Raw genomic sequence first — 20,301 nt, forward strand, 5'->3', positions numbered from 1 at the left:
CATGTTGTCCACCCAATCAAAAGACCAGAGAATGAATCTAGTACTGAAAGTATAAGCTTTCAGTTAGCTAGCACTGCAGTGCATAAAAAGTGATGAATAGTTGACTTAATGAGAGAGAAAGACATTAGATTAACATTTTTGAACAAACTCATTTCTAAAAAAAGGAGGAGCAAGAGAGAGGGAGAGAGAGAGATACCTATCTGTACTTAGGTAGCAAATACAGCTAGCTAGTTTAGCCTTCTCAAACACCCGGCTCAAACAGAGGGCTGCTATGTTAGCTAGCTGCCTATGACTATCCAACAATGGAACTCTTCCAAGTCAAGGTAAGCTTTTGGTTTGACTAATTTATTGCCACTAGGGCCGGCCGGTGTAACTGCTAAACTGCTTACTGACTATACTGCATGATTGTAGCTGGTTTACTAACGCATTAGTTCAATTAGCTATGTTGACTATGACGTAACTTTAACTAATATGGTGAAAACGATGTAGGCTGTGTGTAGTGGTTATGATATGAAGGTTTAGCTTGGAAATGTTTCGCCTTGTCACAGACAGCTGATGTGTTGTGCATTGAAATCCACAAGTGAAAAGAAAAGGTGAGAGGAAGAGAACGCATAGATGCGAGAAGGAATACAACAAACTATTTGCGTGTGATCAGAGGTAGGGCTGTTGCGGTGACCGTATTATCGCAACAGCCACAAGTCATAAAGACAAGTCACAAGTCATAAAGACAGTCACATTTTGGTTACCGTTGAGTTGCGGTAATTAGGCTTCTTCAAGCTCTGATGCTGCTGCTGGTCATTAGTAGCCTACCAAATTTGCTAACTGCCTGGTACTCAGTACTCTATTGTTACTCTAATCACTCCGACATCAATGCAAATGTGATTGAAAATCTAATCAAACACTTCATGAGAGCCCATAAGCTCATGTTGCGCAACATTTCTATAGGCTGTGCAACTGCGTGAGAAAACAGAGTGATGGCCTCTATTAAAAAGAGGAGGATCCCATCAGCTTTCTATAGGATACATCTACTATATTTATTTGTCAACTTTCCTAATATTAAGCAAATATTAAGCACATTACTTATCTTTACAGCAGGAGTATAGCCTACCTGGCTGGCATGAAAATTAACCACAGGAAAAGCGTCCTCCATTCGCTATTTAAGTGCATAGATTACATGTTTTTTTCCCCTGACATGTTTCGAAACAGATGCATGATAATGGTCCATTCTAAATCAAAACGAATTTCACACATATATTATTTAATATATGTAAAGACAAGATTAAATCAAGAATAGTCTGATGGGTGACAATATTAATTGTGAATGATGCCCAGCTTAAGCCAAGAAACAATGCCTTTTTCGTGACTTTTTCTAATCATAGTCGCACACCTCATGTAGCCTAGCCCATAGGCCTATATGTTTTGATAAGTGTTGTAACACAACTAAAGTGGGCAAAAAAATTGTACAATTAAGCACATTAATCCGCTTTACAAGGGGTGTAGAGCCTAACTGGCATACATAAGCAGCGCATGAGTTTCAAGTTTGGGGAACTTTCTGCGGTAGCAGAAAGAACAGTCTATGACTTGGGTGGCTGGAGTCTTTGACAATTTTTGGGCCTTCCTCTGACACCCCCTGGTATAGAGGTCCTGGATGGCAGGGAGCTCGACCTCAGTAATGTACTTGGCCAAATGCACTGAAGCCCCTTTGCGGTCGAATGCCAAGCAGTTGCCATACCAAGCGGTGATGCAGCCAGTCAAGATGCTGTCAATGGTGCAGCTGTAGAACTTTTTGAGGATCTGAGTGCTCATGCCAAATCTTGGCATTGTCATTCCCTCTTCATGACTGTACTCTTTGCTTGCCTCGAAGCGAGAACAGAAGGCATTTAGCTCGTCTGGTACGCTCGTTTCACTGGGCAGCTAGCGGCTGGGTTTCCTTTGTAATCCGTGATAGTTTGCAAGCCCTGCCACATCCTACGAGCATCAGAGTTGGCATAGTAGGATTCGATCTTAGTCCTGTAGTGATGCTTTGCCTGTTTAATGGCTTGTCAGAGGTCGTAGCGGGATTTGCAATAAGCGTTCGGTTTAGTATTAGGCCCCTTGAAAGCGGCAGCTCTAGCCTTTAGCCCAGTGCAGATGTTGCCTGTATTCTATGGCTTCTGGTTAGGATATTTACCCACTCGAATGGCACCCTATTACCTATATAGTGCACTACTTTTGATCAGAGCCCTATGAGCCCTGGTCAAAACCAGTGTACTATGTACAGTAGGGGATAGGGTGCCATTTGGAATGCACTCTAAGAGATAATAAAAACGTATTTGTGAATTCTCATATTTTTTCTCATTAATATTAGATTATTCTATCATGGAATAGATTTAGAGTTACAGAATTTAAATAGTTAATTCAGTGCTATTCTAGACCTGGTTGATCTTTCCATTTCCATGGAAAATGACGGATTTCACACTTTAAATACGTCCACCTTCTTCTTTACACCCAATACAAAAAGTTGAATTATGTATTTATGATATAGTATTTGGTTTAACATTTTAACATACTGTAGTTGACCTACAGAACAGAACATAATGACTATAATTAAATGGTGTGAGTGAATTTGGATGCTGGTTAAAGTAGCTAAAAGATTATCAGGGTTTAGGTTACAGTACAGTTTAGTTAATCCACATAAATAAAGAACATAATGCTCAGCACATTCTCACCCTGTCTGGGTCTGTAACAAAAGACATTGGCTGGATCTGCAATGGCCCTGGTCAAAAGTAGTGCACTACATAGTGAATAGGGTGTCATTTTGGAACTCAGACTTCAGCTGTCCATTCCTGCCCCTCCCAACCGGCTAACGAGATATTAGACACTCCTCTATGGGCACCTCTGTGATTATTACAAGGTTATGAAATGTTCCAACTATTTATTATGACAGACTAGAGGACAGACATAGTAGTTATGCATCCCAAATGGCACCGTATTTCCTATGTAGTTCACTACTTTGACCAGAGCCCTATGGGTGCCATTTGGGACACAACCATTGATTCATGTTCAGCCATGCACCAAACATTTCAGGAAGAAAATCTAATAACAACCCAATTCAATTTAAATGCAGATTTGGGAAAGTCAGCCAGTCATGGCAGTATACCTCGTGCTCTGAGGTAGGTAAAACAAGTTGGATCTTTGTGCTATTGAACTCAATTTATTTGCAAAATTGTTTTTTTACTCTCTAAAGAAAATCACCTGATGAACAGGGACAATTTAATTACAGATCAAAATAAATTAATGGCCTTATATTGCACCACAACATGAGGAGAGCTCTCTCTGTGTGTGTGTGTGTGTGTGTGTGTTTTCTCTGCCCTAGTGCTGGCAGTGTGAAGAAAAATACACACACACACACACACACACACACACACACACACACACACACACACACACACACACACACACACACACACACACACACACACACACACACACACACACACACACACACACACACACACACACACAGGCTTAATCTGTTAAAATAGGCATGGTGAATCCTACAGTCTGAGAGCAATTTGTGAATTCTGTCCATAATGTCAACCACATGTAACCACAGGGACAGCTCTTTAAAGATAAACTAGTGCATTTTTTCATAGGCTCCACAGGAACAAGAGAATCACTGACTGAATCACAACCGCATAGTACAAATTGGATTTCATTTGATTTTTTAAACATGAAAAAACTGCTTCAGAAAGGTTTACTCTAAATTTCTGTCATGTACTATACAGTACTGAGTAGAGTAGACATAGGTTACATATTGTATCTGAGATGGATTGAGGTCTCACGCTGCCATTTGTTGAGTGGATATATGGTTGCATCCCAAATGGCACCCTATTCCCATTCCCAAATAGTGCGCTACTCATGACAAGGGCCCACATAGGGAATAGGGTTCCATTTGGGATGCAGAGTGCCATTTGGGACGCAAGCCTTTGTCTATGGACAGTAGGGGGAACTAAGCACCTATTGCACAACCAGTTATGCTTAGGCCTATTCTGTTTTCACCACACTCTCTGAGTGGGTGGCCAATCTATCTTTGTTTCTATATCTGTGTGTAGAGTGACTCACAAGGGTTGTGACTCAATCCTGCTGCATTTGGTGTGGGAGAGAGGAGGGGGAGGCAGAGGAGGAGGAGGAGGAGGTGGTGGAGTACTCCACTCCAGGGTGTACAGTACCTGAGCCAAAACACAAATGTTTAAATGTTTGCAAAACATTCTGGAATGGAATCAGAACCCATTCCCAACCTTAACAACAGCAGGGCTTTCTTCCAAGAAGTCACAGAGATGATTTCTCTGTTGTTATGGGCCTTCTGGAAGGACAATGACTGTGAGACCAGCAGCCAGAGCCATTCAATAATCCATTATGTTTTCTCTACTAGTGCTAAGACACTAGGAGGTGAGCTACCACTAGCAGCCGCTAATAGATCACTATCGGAATGTGAATGCAAAAAGAGAACATGATGCATTGCTATGGTTTCCTGCGGAGTGGGGATATTCCCCTGAACTATTGAAGAGAACTGCAATATGTCAGACTACCATGTGTTGTTGTTGTTGCAACAGAGACAAGAAAATAAAAATGGCACCACTCAATCTCTCAACTTCCCTCCGGTCTCTATGATAACATCTCTAATGTGAACATGACTGAAAAAGGGCATGGAATGTATGAATGTATGGATAAATAATCAGATAATTGTCAGTTAATAACATAACAAAATGTGCTCATGTGTCTGAACTATTATTGGAACCCGGTTGTCTGTGGGATTCAAGATCAGGTTAGCCCACTGAGCTAAACAACATATAATTGGGGGAAAAACTACACAAGATACTACATGAAATCAGAGAACCAAAGTTTCCTTTCATATCCAAGCTCAAACAAGATCTCAAGTCAGTGTCAAACTGTGTGTGATAGTGTGACTCACACATACATGACTCATGATCATACATGACATTAACACACACCATACACTCACTTACATAAAGGAGAACATATAAGTATTTCACATAAAAGAAAGGACATACAGTACATAGGAATACTATATATAAAAGAAAGACATACATAGGGATATATAAATTATTATTATTATTTTTAAATTCAACCTTTATATAACTAGGCAAGTCAGTTAAGAAAAAAATATTATTTACAATGATGGCCTACACCGGACAAACCCGGACGACGCTGGGCCAATTGTGCGCCGCCCTATGGGACTCCCAGTCACGGCCGGATGTGATACAGCCTGGATTCGAACCAGGGACTGTAGTAACGCCTCTTAGACTGAGATGTAGTGCCTGCGCCACTCGGGAGCTCCCCCCAAAAAGAAAGGACATACAATCCAGTTGCTTATTAAACCGACACCATCTGCTCTTCAAAGCACTGTAACAACACAGTAACAACAGCAACCCTCTCTCTGGTTCACAGCGGGGAGCAGGTCTGACATGCAGCAATGTCAACAGCTCTAGGAATAAAACCTGACAAAACATGTTACTCCCAAATGACACCCTATTCCCTATGTAGTGCACTACTTTTAAGCAAGCTTCCTGCCATCCAGAACCTATATACCAGGTGGTGTCAGAGAACGGCCCTAACAATTGTCAGACTCCAACCACCCTGGTCATAGACTGTTTTCTCTGCTACCGCACAGCAAGCGGTACAGGAGCGCCATGTCTAGGTCCAAAAGGCTTCTTAACAGCTTCTACCCCCAAACCATAAGACTGCTGAACAGCTAATCAAATGGCTACCCAGACTATTTGCATTGACCCCCCCCCCCTTTTTTTACGCTGCTCTTACTCTCTGTTTATTATCTATGCATAGTCACTTTACCTCTACCTACATGTACATATTACCTCAATTACCTCGACTAACCTGTACCCCTGCACATTGACTCAGTACCGGTACCCCCTGTATAAAGTCTCCTTATTGTTATTTTGTTGTTGATCTTTAATTTTTTACTTTAGTTTATTTAGTAAATATTTTCTTAACTGCATTGTTGGTTAAGGGGTTGTAAGTAAGCATTTCACGGTATTCGGCGCGTGTGACAAATAAAATTTGATTTGAAATATAAACATGAGAATCCTGAGAGTTAAAAGACGAGCAGTCTCTTATTTTTATCTTTGTGATTTATCTAATACTGCCAAGTACTTTGTAATACAGTAGCACTTAACATTTCGTTGTGTAATATTGTATGGCATCTGTACATGATCCCTACACGGCCAAACAAATTAGAGAGCCTGTACTGTACCCCAGTCAATTTTCTGAGAGTGTATTCATTGAATGCACTGTACTGTATATCATTTTACAATGAAGCTGTATGTGAATGTGGCTTGTGTAATCAAGGTACGCTTTTCCTCTGAGAAAGAGCAGCGTTACATTAGTGGTGTTCAATTCCTTCTCAGCACACACACCCGAGTGTTTGCTGTAATCAATCAATTCATATCATAATACGTTGTCCCTTGATGTGCAAATTATTGTTGTTTTAGCTCTACCGTTTCCATGGAGATTTAGGAACAGACATCCCCCTCCCACGCTATCTAAAATACAACTCTTCTTCTTTAACTGACACACTGCAACTGTAAAGCATTATTCTTCCCTCATCCTGTAAGTAGCAGAAACCTGTTTCTCTAGCCTCTCCGTAGCTCCATATAGCCCCATGCTTGAGTCCTACTATTGTTTGTCAAAGAAATACTAATGTTTGCTGAAACACTTCCCGTGGCACTGGCATGAATATCTACAAACCCTCGAGCTCCTATAAAAGCGCTCCGGCAGGCAACAGTTGGCACCAGATTTTATTTTACAAGATTCTATTTAGAGCCGTTGGAGGCAGGGGCTACCTCCCAAATGGCAACCTATTCCCTATATAGTGCACTACTTTCGACCAGAGCCCTATGCACTATATAGGGAATAGGATTTGGGACATAACCAGGCACATCATTCTCCACAGTCTCCCAGTGCGTGGGCTTTATGCATTAAGTGGCTGTGCCTCAGTCTCCTCCAAATGTACTTACAGCTGCTATTACTTTATCAACCCTAATGGACATTATCATTCAGACCGCTGTTAAATTTCATAGTGGATGTAATAATATAGATCACAAAGTCTGTCTAGAGGATTGTTATCTAGTTTTCAGTGATCTCTCACATATTTGGTTTAGTTCATTGCGGTACAAATGGGTTGTGAGGTATTAAAAATGTTGTTTTGTCTGGCACAGTTGGTAGAGCATGGCTTTTGCAATGCCAATGTTCATGGGTTCGATTCCTGCTGGGGCCACCCATACTAAAATGTCGCTTGGGATACAATTGTCTGCTAAACAGCATATAATACCATAGGGATACAATACAAATAATATGAAATACAATATTATATAGTGTTGAATGTAATTCTGTGTGTATTATGCAGACATTATATGAAAGATAAAGCATCAGCCATTATTGCCAGAGGTCAACATAGAAGAGGCCTGTAGATGATCATAGTTACTGTTGCCAGAATTGGTGTCATTATAAACCCCTGTACTGTAATTACAAAGTCGTTCCAGCAGGAGCAGAGGAGCAGTTTGTAGAGGCTACAATATAATTATAGATAACAGATTAGAGCTAAAGACTTGGGAGGCAGGCAGCGACCTCTGATTGCTGCTGAGCTTTGTGGTTCACCGTCACTGCTGCAAACACCATTGTACTCAACGCACACCAGAAACACACACCAGATCATGGCTAGCGGTTATGTTGTTACTTCCTTAGAAAATGTTGTGCAACATACAGTATTTCGAGTACGAAGGTATATTCTACACAGAGCTGATAAATTCAGGTTTCTGCTATCCCCAACCTTACAACATTGTTTTATATGAGCAATGTTTATTATTTTATGTTTCTAATCAGGCACACAATGTCAAAGCTTGGGGAATTATTTCAGAAAAAGCCACTTTCCAGAAAAGAACATTCACTGGCAGAAGTAGGCGTTTAGTCTGTCTAAAGTCTGTTCTTCCCGCTGAAGAGTGCCAGCCCAGTTCATCTCGCCATATTTTCACGCCTTATCTAATTCCCTGTTGAGGGTTGGCAACAACACCAGACCAGACTAGAGAGAGAGAGAGAGAGAGAGAGAAACGGGAGAGATAGAGAGAGAAATGGAGAGAGAGAGAGAAGGAGAGAGAGATAGCTCCCTCAGAACAGAGCTCCCTTCACAGCTTCACAGCTTAATTGGAAATCCAGCCATCATCAGACTCGCTCTCAAGACTGGCTGGTTCTAGAGGTTCTGTGGGTATCCACAAAGTCCGGGAAGATTGCTTTTAGTTATTGTGCCCATAGCGCATGGAAAGACCTGCAGGCCACGTTGAGGCTTGACTCTTGTCTCAAAGGGTCAGTTCGGGACTTTGATGAGGAATGTGGTGAAGGAGAACTGCACTTGTTTTGATTGAAGTTTTTATTTGTGTGTAATTTTATTTGTCGCTTTTCAATTTGATTAGTTTTAATGTGTAATTGTACTTTGATAGTGTTGTATTGAGACTGATCACGTTGATTTATTGCTCCAGGGTAACCTTGTAAATGAGACCATGGTCTCAATGGGTTTCCCCTTTTTAAATAAAGGTTAAATAAAAATATCAATAAATACATAAACAGCTGAGCTGAGGGAAACTGGTCTCAGGAGAAGCCTGATGGAACGTTAAGCCAGCCCTCCTCATTTCCTCTCTAAATGTGCTTTTCCCTCAAGTTCAGCCTCTATTTCAGATACGCTGCAAAATTATCATTTCATTATATAACTTATAACTCCTCAGAGAGAGTGCTGTGAGGATGGGCTATTAGTATACTCACATCAATAGGGGGTTTAGAGAAAGCAGCTTGCTATACACACTACACTTCACAGCCACTGAGCCACAGAGGCTTTACGTCTGAAATGTCACACCACCCAATGACCAACGGCCCTTCTAAATGGCTTTATGCCTTTTAGCAGTATGGTACCACACTGTCATGTGAACTGTTTAATAGAATGTCACAACTCACACCCACATCCAACCAAGGAACAGAGGGGAGTTAAAGTACTTTGTTCAATTCCTTTCATGGCAGCAACAGCAATGAAATGGATTTAGGCTGTATTTCTGTTTTGATAGAGAATGCCACCTCAGATTAGACATAGGCCTAACTTTGCTAAAAGGACACAGAGACGATAAGATTGTTACATTAAAAACACTCAAATATGTTCACATTTCCTTTTCCCACAGAGCAAGCAAATGAAGCAGATGAAATGAAGGAGAAAAAAAAAATTCTCTCTCCTTCCCGTCGAGTCAACCCCCATAGAGGGTTCTAGCCAGTTCTAACTTTATTGAGATGCAAATGATACCCAGAAACACACACCCACACCTACACACAAACACAAACATTTGCACACGTGCAGACACACACACAGACATAACCCCACACAACCGCAAACACCCAAACACAAATACACACCCAAACACAAATACACACACACACACACACACACACACACACACACACACACACACACACACACACACACACACACACACACACACACACACACACACACACACACACACACACACACACTGCCAGTACATCCTTGGTAACACTTTATTTTATAGATTTAAAATACTGCTTTAACAAGTAATTTCTTAATAGCTACCTTGTAAATAGCAGGCTGTAAAAAGGGTTAACAAACACCAAATACCTCAGAGCACTGGTGTGCAACACAAGCAATATGAGCAGTTTGAGCTAGTTGAATTTGAGCAAGTTGCACTAGAAAGGATCAAGTCAAGCCATGGATAAATACCCTACTACTCACCCAGAAACATGATAACTGAACCATGTAGCATGTAAAGTCGATCTCCTGGACTATAGACAGCTAAGTGGAGAAATAATCCCTCAGTACTGTAAAAGCTCTGAGTAGACCTGTCCTCCTGGTGATCTGATCTGCTGCTGACTGACTGACGGCAGACTGATGAAGGAGTGACAGAGCGAGTGATGACGGAAGAAGGGATGGCGGAGGAGGGAGGAAGGGAGGGATGTGTTGTGTGTAACATGAAAAGAGAGCGAGAGATCCCTGCCTGGTGGGAGCTGAGTGGAGGTGCCACAGAGAGCAGAAGAGAGAGAACGAGAAAAATAGAGGCAGCTGCAACCCCCACAACGCCTGTCGACCCAAACCGAGCAGTGGCACGGTCACAAACAGCCACAAATCTAGGTCAGGCTACCACTCATTTTGAGTGAGGAAACCACGAAAAACACCAAGCCTGAATCGAGCCGATCAAACCCTCCTCATCTCATCAGGATGGGCTCCCCCAGTCCAGTCGGTCTGAATCAATCAGTTTTACAAGTCTGCCTCTGCTGGCTGCGATTCAGGATTCAGGCAGAAGGAATCAGCCCCCAGTGATTCATGGGTTTGTCAGGAGGCAGCTAGTGATCACCACCAAAGAGAGAGAAAGAGAGGGGGGAAAGGAGGGAGAGAGAGAAAGAGAGGGTGAAAAGGATGGAGAGAGAGAAAGAGAGGGTGAAAAGGAGGGAGAGAGAAAGAAAAGGAGAAAAGGAGGGAGAGAGAAAGAGAGGGGGAAAATGAGGGAGAGAGAGAAAGAGAGGGTGAAAAGGAGGGAGAGAGAGAAAGAGAGGGTGAAAAGGAGGGAGAGAGAAAGAAAAGGAGAAAAGGAGGGAGAGAGAAAGAGAGGGGAAAATGAGGGAGAGAGAGAAAGGATGGAAGAGACGAGGAGAGAAGATGGAGGGGGAGAGAGAGACAGAAACAAGAGAGAGATCAGACACCTTGTCTGAGCTCAGTTCACATGGAGCTGTTCAAAGGACAGAGGGAAACTTAACTACACGTTTGAACTTCACACACTGAGAGATTGTAACATGATACCATGTCATCAGCTGTGTTGAAATGTGAGGTAGCCCCCTCAGTTAAGTCAGGGTGAAAAACACACATCCACTGTGGTGACTACATTATATTGTATCTCAAGGGAACACTTACAAAGGGAACACTTAAATTACTTAAAATCACAGAAGAGCCCTGGGAGGAAGAGAGAGAAGGAGAGTGAGGGGAGGAAGGCAAGGAAAGGGATGGAGGGTGAGGAAGGGTGAAGGGAGGCAAAACATTTGGGCAGGTTTTCTGTACTCACAGCTGTGTCGTGTTTCCTAAAATTAAACTGCAATTAAGATTGTGTTACCTGACAAAACACTCCAGGCTTGTGAGAAATACAAGACTCGCAACATCCAAGAATACAACAGCAGCACATGGTGTGTAAAGCCTAGAGCTTAGAATGAGGAGGGAGAAAGTGGTTGGTTTCCAAGAGTCAGGCCTGGGCTTAGCCTTACCATCAGTCACTACAGCAGACAGTAGAGGTTAGAACACTAGAAGTAAGGACAGGGCACTAGAGAAGGAGAAAGAGGACACTCCAACAAAAATAGCCGAATGCTGAAGCACACAAAAGAACATTATCAAACACTCTTCGACTGGTGAAGTGTTTAAAAGCCCTTTGACTTACTGTAGGCTTGATTGATCAAATTCCCTGACTGAACACTCTGGGTGTCTTCCCTCTCAGACACTCACAGATATCCTGCGCTGGCCAAGGATTCGTGGAAGAGTTGAACTCCGCCAACAACAATGGTGTCGATTACTCTCTCATCACAAACAATACTTCGGTCTATTTCCCCAGAGGCGATTCAGAGAATGGCAATTCACTGATATGCTGCCAGTAGTAGACTCCTGATCAGTCCAAATATTGCTCACCATGGTGGGTTTGTTGCCCAGCCCACATATCTGGGTTCAAATACTATTCGAAATCTTTCAAATACTTTGAGCGTTTGCTCTAGCCTGCCTCGATTGCCAGAAGGCCAACGTTTTGCACTTTTCAGACAATTGCACTGGGTCTATTAAGCCAGGAAAGATCAATCAAGCACAGGTAAAGTATTTACAATGATTTTGAATACTATAATAACCCAGGTCTGTTTAGCCCGGTGTGTTCTCATGTCTCGGTAAAGGTCATTATGGGTTATTACTGGCATTCCCCCCAACCTGTTGACATGATTGATGTTCTGGGGACAGTGTCGGCTGCATGCTGCTACTCAGCAGCTCAAGCTTGTCCGCTTCTTTGGTTACAGTTGGCTGGACAGCAGTACACACACACACACACACACACACACACACACACACACACACACACACACACACACACACACACACACACACACACACACACACACACACACACACACACACACACACACGATCTCTAGACGCACCGACGCGGAACATTGCCTTAACCTTTCTCCCTTTACAACAAGATGCAAAGCTAAGCGTGGAACTATAAATATATCTCGGGATTCCTTCCAACTGACTATAAAATGTATGCTTCCTGGCGTTGGCACACTGTCTGACATGGTGTCTTACATTCCACAGGATCTTGTCTTGAGTTTCATATGAAAGAGTAAATGCTACAGCAATAAAAAAAACACCACACCACAACACTGACACACTTTTTTTCTTTTTAATTCACCTTTATTTAACCAGGTAGGCAAGTTGAGAACAAGTTCTCATTTACAATTGCGACCTGACCAAGATAAAGCAAAGCAGTTTGACACATACAACAACACAGAGTTACACATGGAGTAAAACAAACATACAGTCAATAATACAGTAGAAAAATAAGTCTATATACAATGTGAGCAAATGAGGCGAAGTACATACAATATAGCAAGTAAAACACGGGAATGGTACATTTGCAGTGGAAGAAAGTGCAAAGTAGAAATAGAAATAATGGGGTGCAAAGGAGCAAAATAAATAAATAAATAAATACAGTAGGGGAAGAGGTAGTTGTTTGGGCTAAATTATAGATAGGCTATGTAAAGGTGCAGTAATCTGTGAGCTGCTCTGACAGCTGGTGCTTAAAGCTAGTGAGGGAGATAAGTGTTTCCAGTTTCAGAGATTTTTGTAGTTCGTTCCAGTCATTGGCAGCAGAGAACTAGAAGGAGAGGTGGCCGAAGGAGGAATTGGCTTTGGGGTTGACCAGTGAGATATACCTGCTGGAGCGCGTGCTACAGGTGGGTGCTGCTATGGTGACCAGTGAGCGGAGATATGGGGGGACTTTACCTAGCAGGGTCTTGTAGATGACCTGGAGCCAGTGGGTTTGGCGACGAGTATGAAGCGAGGGCCAGCCAATGAGAGCGTACAGGTCGCAGTGGTGGGTAATATATGGGGCTTTGGTGACAAAACGGATGACACTGTGATAGACTGCATCCAGTTTATTGAGTAGGGTATTGGAGGCTATTTTGGAAATGACATCGCCGAAGTCGAGGATCGGTAGGATGGTCAGTTTTACGAGGGTATGTTTGGTAGCATGAGTGAAGGATGCTTTGTTGCATCCTAAGTCAGAACCGTTCAGAGTAGTGATGCTGGACGGGCGGGCAGGTGCAGGCAGCGATTGGTTGAAGAGCATGCATTTAGTTTTACTTGTATTTAAGAGCAGTTGGAGGCCACGGAAGGAGAGTTGTATGGCATTGAAGCTCGTCTGGAGGGTTGTTAACACAGTGTCCAAAGAAGGTCCAGAAGTATACAGAATGGTGTCATCTGCGTAGAGGTGGAACAGAGACTCACCAGCAGCAAGAGCGATATCATTGATGTATACAGAGAAAAGAGTTGGCCCAAGAATTGAACCCTGTGGCACCCCCATAGAGACTGCCAGAGGCCCGGACAACAGGCATCCGATTTGACACATTGAACTCTATCAGAGAAGTAGTTGGTAAACCAGGCGAGGCAATCATTTGAGAAACCAAGGCTATTGAGTCTGCCGATGAGGATGTGTTGATTGACAGAGTCGAAAGCCTTGGCCAGGTCAATGAATACGGCAGCACAGTATTGTTTCTTATCGATGGCGGTTACAATATCGTTTAGGACCTTGAGCGTGGCTGAGGTGCACCCATGACCAGCTCTGAAACCAGATTGCATAGCGGAGAAGGTACGGTGGGATTCGAAATGGTCGGTAATCTGTTTGTTGACTTGGCTTTCGAAGAACTTAGAAAGGCAGAGTAGGATAGATATAGGTCTGTAGCAGTTTGGGTCAAGAGTGTCCCCTCCTTTGAAGAGGGGAATGACAGCAGCTGCTTTCCAATCTTTGGGAATCTCAGACGACACGAAAGAGAGGTTGAACAGGCTAGTAATAGGGGTTGCAACAATTTCGGCAGATCATTTTAGAAAGAAAGGGTCCAGATAGTCTAGCCCAGCTGATTTGTAGGGGTCCAGATTTTGCAGCTCTTTCAGAACATCAGCTGACTGGATTTGGGAGAAGGAGACATGTGGAAGGCTTGGGCAAGTAGCTGTGGGGGGTGCAGTGCTGTTGACCGCGGTAGGGGTAGCCAGGTGGAAAGCATGGCCAGCCGTAGAAAAATGCTTATTGAAATTCTCAATTATAGTGGATTTATTGGTGGTGACAGAGTTTCCTATTCTCAGTGTAGTGGGCAGCTGGGAGGAGGTGCTCTTATTCTCTTTACAGTGTCCCAGAACTTTTTTGAGTTTGTGTTGCAGGAAGCAAATTTCTGCTTGAAAAAGCTTGCCTTGGCTTTTCTAACTGCCTGTGTATATTGGTTTCTAACTTCCCTGAAAAGTTGCATATATCACGGGGGCTGTTCGATGCTAATGCAGAACGCCACAGGATGCTTTTGTGTTGGTTAAGGGCAGTCAGGTCTGGAGAGAACCAAGGGCTATATCTGTTCCTGGTTCTAAATTTCTTGAATGGGGCATGCTTATTTAAGATGGTGAGGAAGGCATTTAAAAGAAAATAACCAGGCATCCTCTACTGATGGGATGAGGTCAATATCCTTCCAGAATACCTGGGCCAGGCCGATTAGAAAGGCCTGCTCGCTGGAGTGTTTCAGGGAGCGTTTGACAGTGATGAGTCAAATGACCAAATGCAGTCAAATGACCAAATTGTCCCCTCTAGTGGGCTCATGGGTGGAATGTTATTCATATTTCATAATTATTAAACATCAATTTATTTTTATGCAGAAACTCTGGTGTTTTTATGTCAAACGGTTTTGTTATATTTCAATATTTTATGATGTATATAAAGTGTAATATTTGGATGCAAACTAAATTTTTTATACATTTCAACTCTATATCTGACATGGTGCAGGTGTCTCCTTCTTTTTATGCCTCTAACCATGTGTGTGAAGTGTATACTTTTGTTTCAAAGTAGATTTGTTTAAGACTACCAACACACACTCTGTGTGACCCTGATTTAGCCCACTGCAGTAAAAGGTTAAAAAGCACACCACCATGAAAAATAAGTTTCACCTTGTAGACATTACTGAAGTTGTTTAAGTTCATTTAACACTAGCTGAGTGAGTGAGGGCATTTCACTTTGTTTAGCTCTGTTGTGCAGCTCGCTACACTGAGTATACCAGACATTAGGAACACCTTCCTAATATTGAGTTGCATAACCCCCCCACCTTTTGCCCTCAGAACAGCCTCAATTTGTCGGGCATGGACTCTACAAGATGTTGAAAGCATTCCACAGGGATGCTGCCCCACATTGGCATAATTCATTATGGCCTTTCTCTTGCATTTAAAAGATGATTGTACAAAAAATACAAAAAAACGCATGTTTTTTTCTTCGTATTATCTTTTACCCGATCTAATGTGTTATATTCTCCTACATTAATTTCACATTTCCACAAACTTCAAAAGTGTTTCCTTTCAAATGGTATCAAGAATATGCATATCCTTGTTTCAGGTCCTGAGCTACAGGCAGTTAGATTTGGGCATGTCATTTTAGGCGAAAATTGAAAAAAAGGGTCTCATCCTTAAGAGGTTTTTAATACCTTGTAGGCTGACATATGAAGTGTATAGTGCACTACTTGTGACGATAGTCCTATGAGCCCTGGTCAAAAGTAGTGCACTACATAGGGAATACTGTAGGGTGCCATTTTGGATGCAACCTCCATGTTAACAAATTAAAGCCAGTCACGCATGACAGAGTTTAGAGGCAATTTAGAACTGATTAAAATATAGCTGACGTGAGATTAAATAGAGGGAGGAAAAAGCAACACTGCCCCAAGAGTCAACAGTATCACGATAACAGGCTAACAGTATTGTCTGACTACTGTGTGAAATCTTTGACTACATCCCAAATGGCACCCTATTATAATGCACTACATTTGACCAGAGCCTATGGTCAAAAGTAGTGTACTATAAAGGGAATAGGGCACCGTTTGAGACAGAGCCTCTATCTGCCTCACCCATTTCCCTAGGATGTAGAAACACATACAGTACTTCAGTAAGTACTTAAGACAAATGCATTTATATGTATATCTGTCAATAGGAAGCGTATAACAGCTTTACAGGTTATATATTTGGTCAGTCAGCACGAATGGCATCATAAATCATCATAAATCATAAATCCTCTTGAAAGGGGTTACACAACAATCACGCATTGCACTGCATGTAGGTTTATTTCAGTCAAGCATTTCACTTAAGGGTATAAAGGACTTTTAGAATGCTTTACATAAAAAGGTTTTACATAATAAAACCCTAGCCGCATTTCATAGTCAAGGTATTTTACTGTACAGTATAACGGCATCTCTCCATCCACATTAGCACAGGACCCTAGTCTGCACCAATCCTTTTATCATTTATTGTACGACTAGATTGCATATTAGCGAGCCACTAAGCTAATAGATGAACCTTATTAACAGTGTGTTGATGTGAGATGGGAACCACTTTGCACTACTGATGGCTGTGTTCAATCTCCATACCTCAATAAGACAGCAGAGCTCCAGACTCAGAGTTGGCCCTCACAAACTTCTTCCACACGTTAGAGAGAAAAACACACAGGAATGTAGACCGTCTGTCTGTCTGTCTGTCTGTCTGTCTGTCTGTCTGTCTGTCTGTCTGTCTGTCTGTCTGTCTGTCTGTCTGTCTGTCTGTCTGTCTGTCTGTCTGCTCTCAATTTAATATTCCTTAATTTGACTGCTCTTTACTCTTTTCATAGATCTTTCGTTCTCTCTCCTTCCTTCAGCCCTGTATAACACTTCTCTCTCCTTCCTTCAGCCCTGTCTAACACTTCTCTCTCCTTCCTTCAGCCCTGTATAACACTTCTCTCTCCTTCCTTCAGCCCTGTCTAACACTTCTCTCTCCTTCTCTCTTCTCTCTCTCCTTCCTTCAGCCCTGTCTAACACTTCTCTCTCCTTCCTTCAGCCCTGTCTAACACTTCTCTCTCCTTCTCTCTTCTCTCTCTCCTTCCTTCAGCCCTGTCTAACACTTCTCTCTCCTTCCTTCAGCCCTGTCTAACACTTCTCTCTCCTTCCTTCAGCCCTGTCTAACACTTCTCTCTCCTTCCTTCAGCCCTGTCTAACACTTCTCTCTCCTTCCTTCAGCCCTGTCTAACACTTCTCTCTCTTTCCTTCAGCCGTGTCTAACACTTCTCTCTCTTTCCTTCAGCCCTGTCTAACACTTCTCTCTCTTTCCTTCAGCCCTGTCTAACACTTCTCTCTCTTTCCTTCAGCCCTGTCTAACACTTCTCTCTCCTTCCTTCAGCCCTGTCTAACACTTCTCTCCCCTTCCTTCAGCCCTGTCTAACACTTCTCTCTCCTTCCTTCAGCCCTGTCTAACACTTCTCTCCCCTTCCTTCAGCCGTCTAACACTTCTCTCTCCTTCCCTCTTCCTCCTTCACCCCTGTCAAACACTTCTCTCTCCTTCTCTCTTCTCTCTCTCCTTCCTTCAGCCCTGTCTAACACCTCTCTCTCTCTCCCCCAGCCCTGTCTAACACTTCTCTCTCCTTCCTTCAGCCCTGTCTAACACTTCTCTCTCCTTCCTTCAGCCCTGTCTAACACTTCTCTCCCCTTCCGTCAGCCCTGTCTAACACTTCTCTCCCCTTCCTTCAGCCCTGTCTAACACTTCTCTCCCCTTCCTTCAGCCGTCTAACACTTCTCTCTCCTTCCCTCTTCCTCCTTCACCCCTGTCAAACACTTCTCTCTCCTTCTCTCTTCTCTCTCTCCTTCCTTCAGCCCTGTCTAACACCTCTCTCTCTCTCCCCCAGCCCTGTCTAACACGTCTCTCTCTCCCTCAGCCCTGTCTAACACTTCTCTCTCCTTCTCTCTCTCCTTCCTTCAGTCCTATCTAACACTTCTCTCTCCTTCTCTCTCTCCTTCCTTCAGCCTTGTCTAACACTTCTCTCTCTCTCCCTCAGCCCTGTCTAACAAACTCTCTCTCTCCTCAGCCCTGTTTAACACTTCTCTCTCTCTCCCTCAGCCCTGTCTAACAAACTCTCTCTCTCCTCAGCCCTGTTTAACACTTCTCTCTCTCTCCCTCAGCCCTGTCTAAGACTTCTCTCTCCTTCTCTCTCTCCTTCCTTCAGCCCTGTCTAACACTTATCTCTCCTTCCTCCAGCCCTGTCTAACACTTGCTCTCACCCTGACAATTCTCATGTTTTGAATCCGAGGGGGTTCAAGTTGCTCATTGGGAAACAAGCTTCTCATCTAAATCTTTGGCAGGTGACTGCCTGACTGTGTGAGAGAGAGCTCCTTTTCCTGCTGGACTGGGTCTGCTCACATTACCAGAGGGAGTATTGGCATTTGTCATGGTGATGGCCATCCGAGCCTGTCGCCTGCTGTTGGTTGGGATGATCACCAGTGTCAGGTGAAGCACAACTGCTTAATCCTGCTGCAATTTCCTGCAGCATCAAGCCTGACTCGTAATATAATACACTCAAAAAGACGAACACACGTGCATGCACATGACCACGCACACGCACACACACACAAACACCAACTCCAACAACATGATGTCATTGAGACGGCTGGGGTAGTGGAGAGAGAGGGACATACAATCTCTCTGATCTGACAAGGTTTTTATATGTATTCCTACATTACAAGTTCCTTTGGATTCAATCTTTAATCTAAATATTAAGGGATTTATATCAACGTACAATGTGAAATATATTGTCATCCATTACACATTGTCGTCCTGACTACTGGAACTGTCCTTCAACAAAAGCCTGTCAATACAAACTCACCAGCAGAGTTTATCACCAGCAACAATACTTTAGATAGGCAGGACAGTGACCCTGCATCATCAACAATACTGTAGATAGGCAGGACAGTGACCCTGCATCATCAACAATACTGTAGATAGGCAGGACAGTGACCCTGCATCATCAACAATACTGTAGATAGGCAGGACAGTGACCCTGCATCATCAACAATACTGTAGATAGGCAGGACAGTGACCCTGCATCATCAACAATACTGTAGATAGGCAGGACAGTGACCCTGCATCCTCAACAATACTGTAGATAGGCAGGACAGTGACCCTGCATCATCAACAATACTGTAGATAGGCAGGACAGTGACCCTGCATCATCAACAATACTGTAGATAGGCAGGACAGTGACCCTGCATCATCAACAATACTGTAGATAGGCAGGACAGTGACCCTGTATCATCAACAATACTGTAGATAGGCAGGACAGTGACCCTGTATCATAATGATCTCCAAATAAACACTTGGAAGCAAAAATACTTTGAGAAACTGTAAGAATCTTAAATAAATCCAGTTAGACTTAGATGTATGCTGCCATTCTTTAGGGATCACTGAACTGTACTGTAATCCCTTGAATTTGAGAGATGGGCGGAATGACAGCAGGGCGCAGGGTTGAGGAAGCACATGAAGGGAAGTCATCCCTGTCCCAAATGCTGACAATGCCTGCGTCTCAAACGGCACCCTATTCCCTATATAGTGCACTACTTTTGACCAGAGCCCTATGGGCCATGGTCAAAAGAAGTGCACTATAAAGGGAATAGGGTGCCCTTTGGAATGCAACCAATAACCATGCCCTGCATGGACATAATGTGGAGCTATGTGGCTCGTTTAACATCAATCTGTCCTGCTCAGGCTGACAAAGGGAGCCATCACTTCCCATCTGCGGCCTCTTGCCCCCTTCCTGCTGCCCTGCCACCCTGGCCCATACGCTGCCAGTTGTCCTCTATGGAGAGGGGAGCACTACTCACTCCCTTTCACCCCCGATGTCAAGCTAATGTCCCCATAACCATAAAACAAACAAAGGCTGGGCTGGCGTCACCCACCTACAGCACTGAGGGCTCCAGAGGAACAGTGAGGGATATAGACATCCTATCCTGATCAGTCTCCACTCATCCCTAGTCAATGTCCCCATAAACCACAGACCAGACTCACCGACAGTACTAAGGGGACAGTGAGACACACATTCTGTCCTGATCTGTCTCCATCCATCCTCCAGTCCAAAAGTGACTGCTCCGTCTCCATCTGAT

The 20,301-nt window shown here is 43.3% G+C and overlaps 1 protein-coding gene across 4 annotated transcripts in view; it reads right to left on the minus strand.

The window, feature by feature from the left end:
* The window catches only part of LOC106586462 (zinc finger protein 385B), a 170,701-nt gene that overhangs the window by 63,542 nt on the left and 86,858 nt on the right, over positions 1-20,301 (minus strand). The window contains exon 1 of one of the 4 annotated variants that reach the window (XM_014173812.2): positions 9,821-10,422. The exons of the other annotated variants lie outside the window; for them this stretch is intronic. Within the exon in view, the coding sequence (XP_014029287.1) occupies positions 9,821-10,058 (238 nt within the window). The 5' untranslated portion in view covers positions 10,059-10,422. Of the gene's footprint in view, positions 1-9,820; positions 10,423-20,301 lie in introns of those variants that run through there. 4 annotated transcript variants of the gene reach the window in all.

This window comes from Salmo salar, chromosome ssa25 (assembly GCF_905237065.1).
Source record: "Salmo salar chromosome ssa25, Ssal_v3.1, whole genome shotgun sequence".
In the NCBI taxonomy this organism is placed as follows: Eukaryota; Metazoa; Chordata; class Actinopteri; order Salmoniformes; family Salmonidae; genus Salmo; species Salmo salar.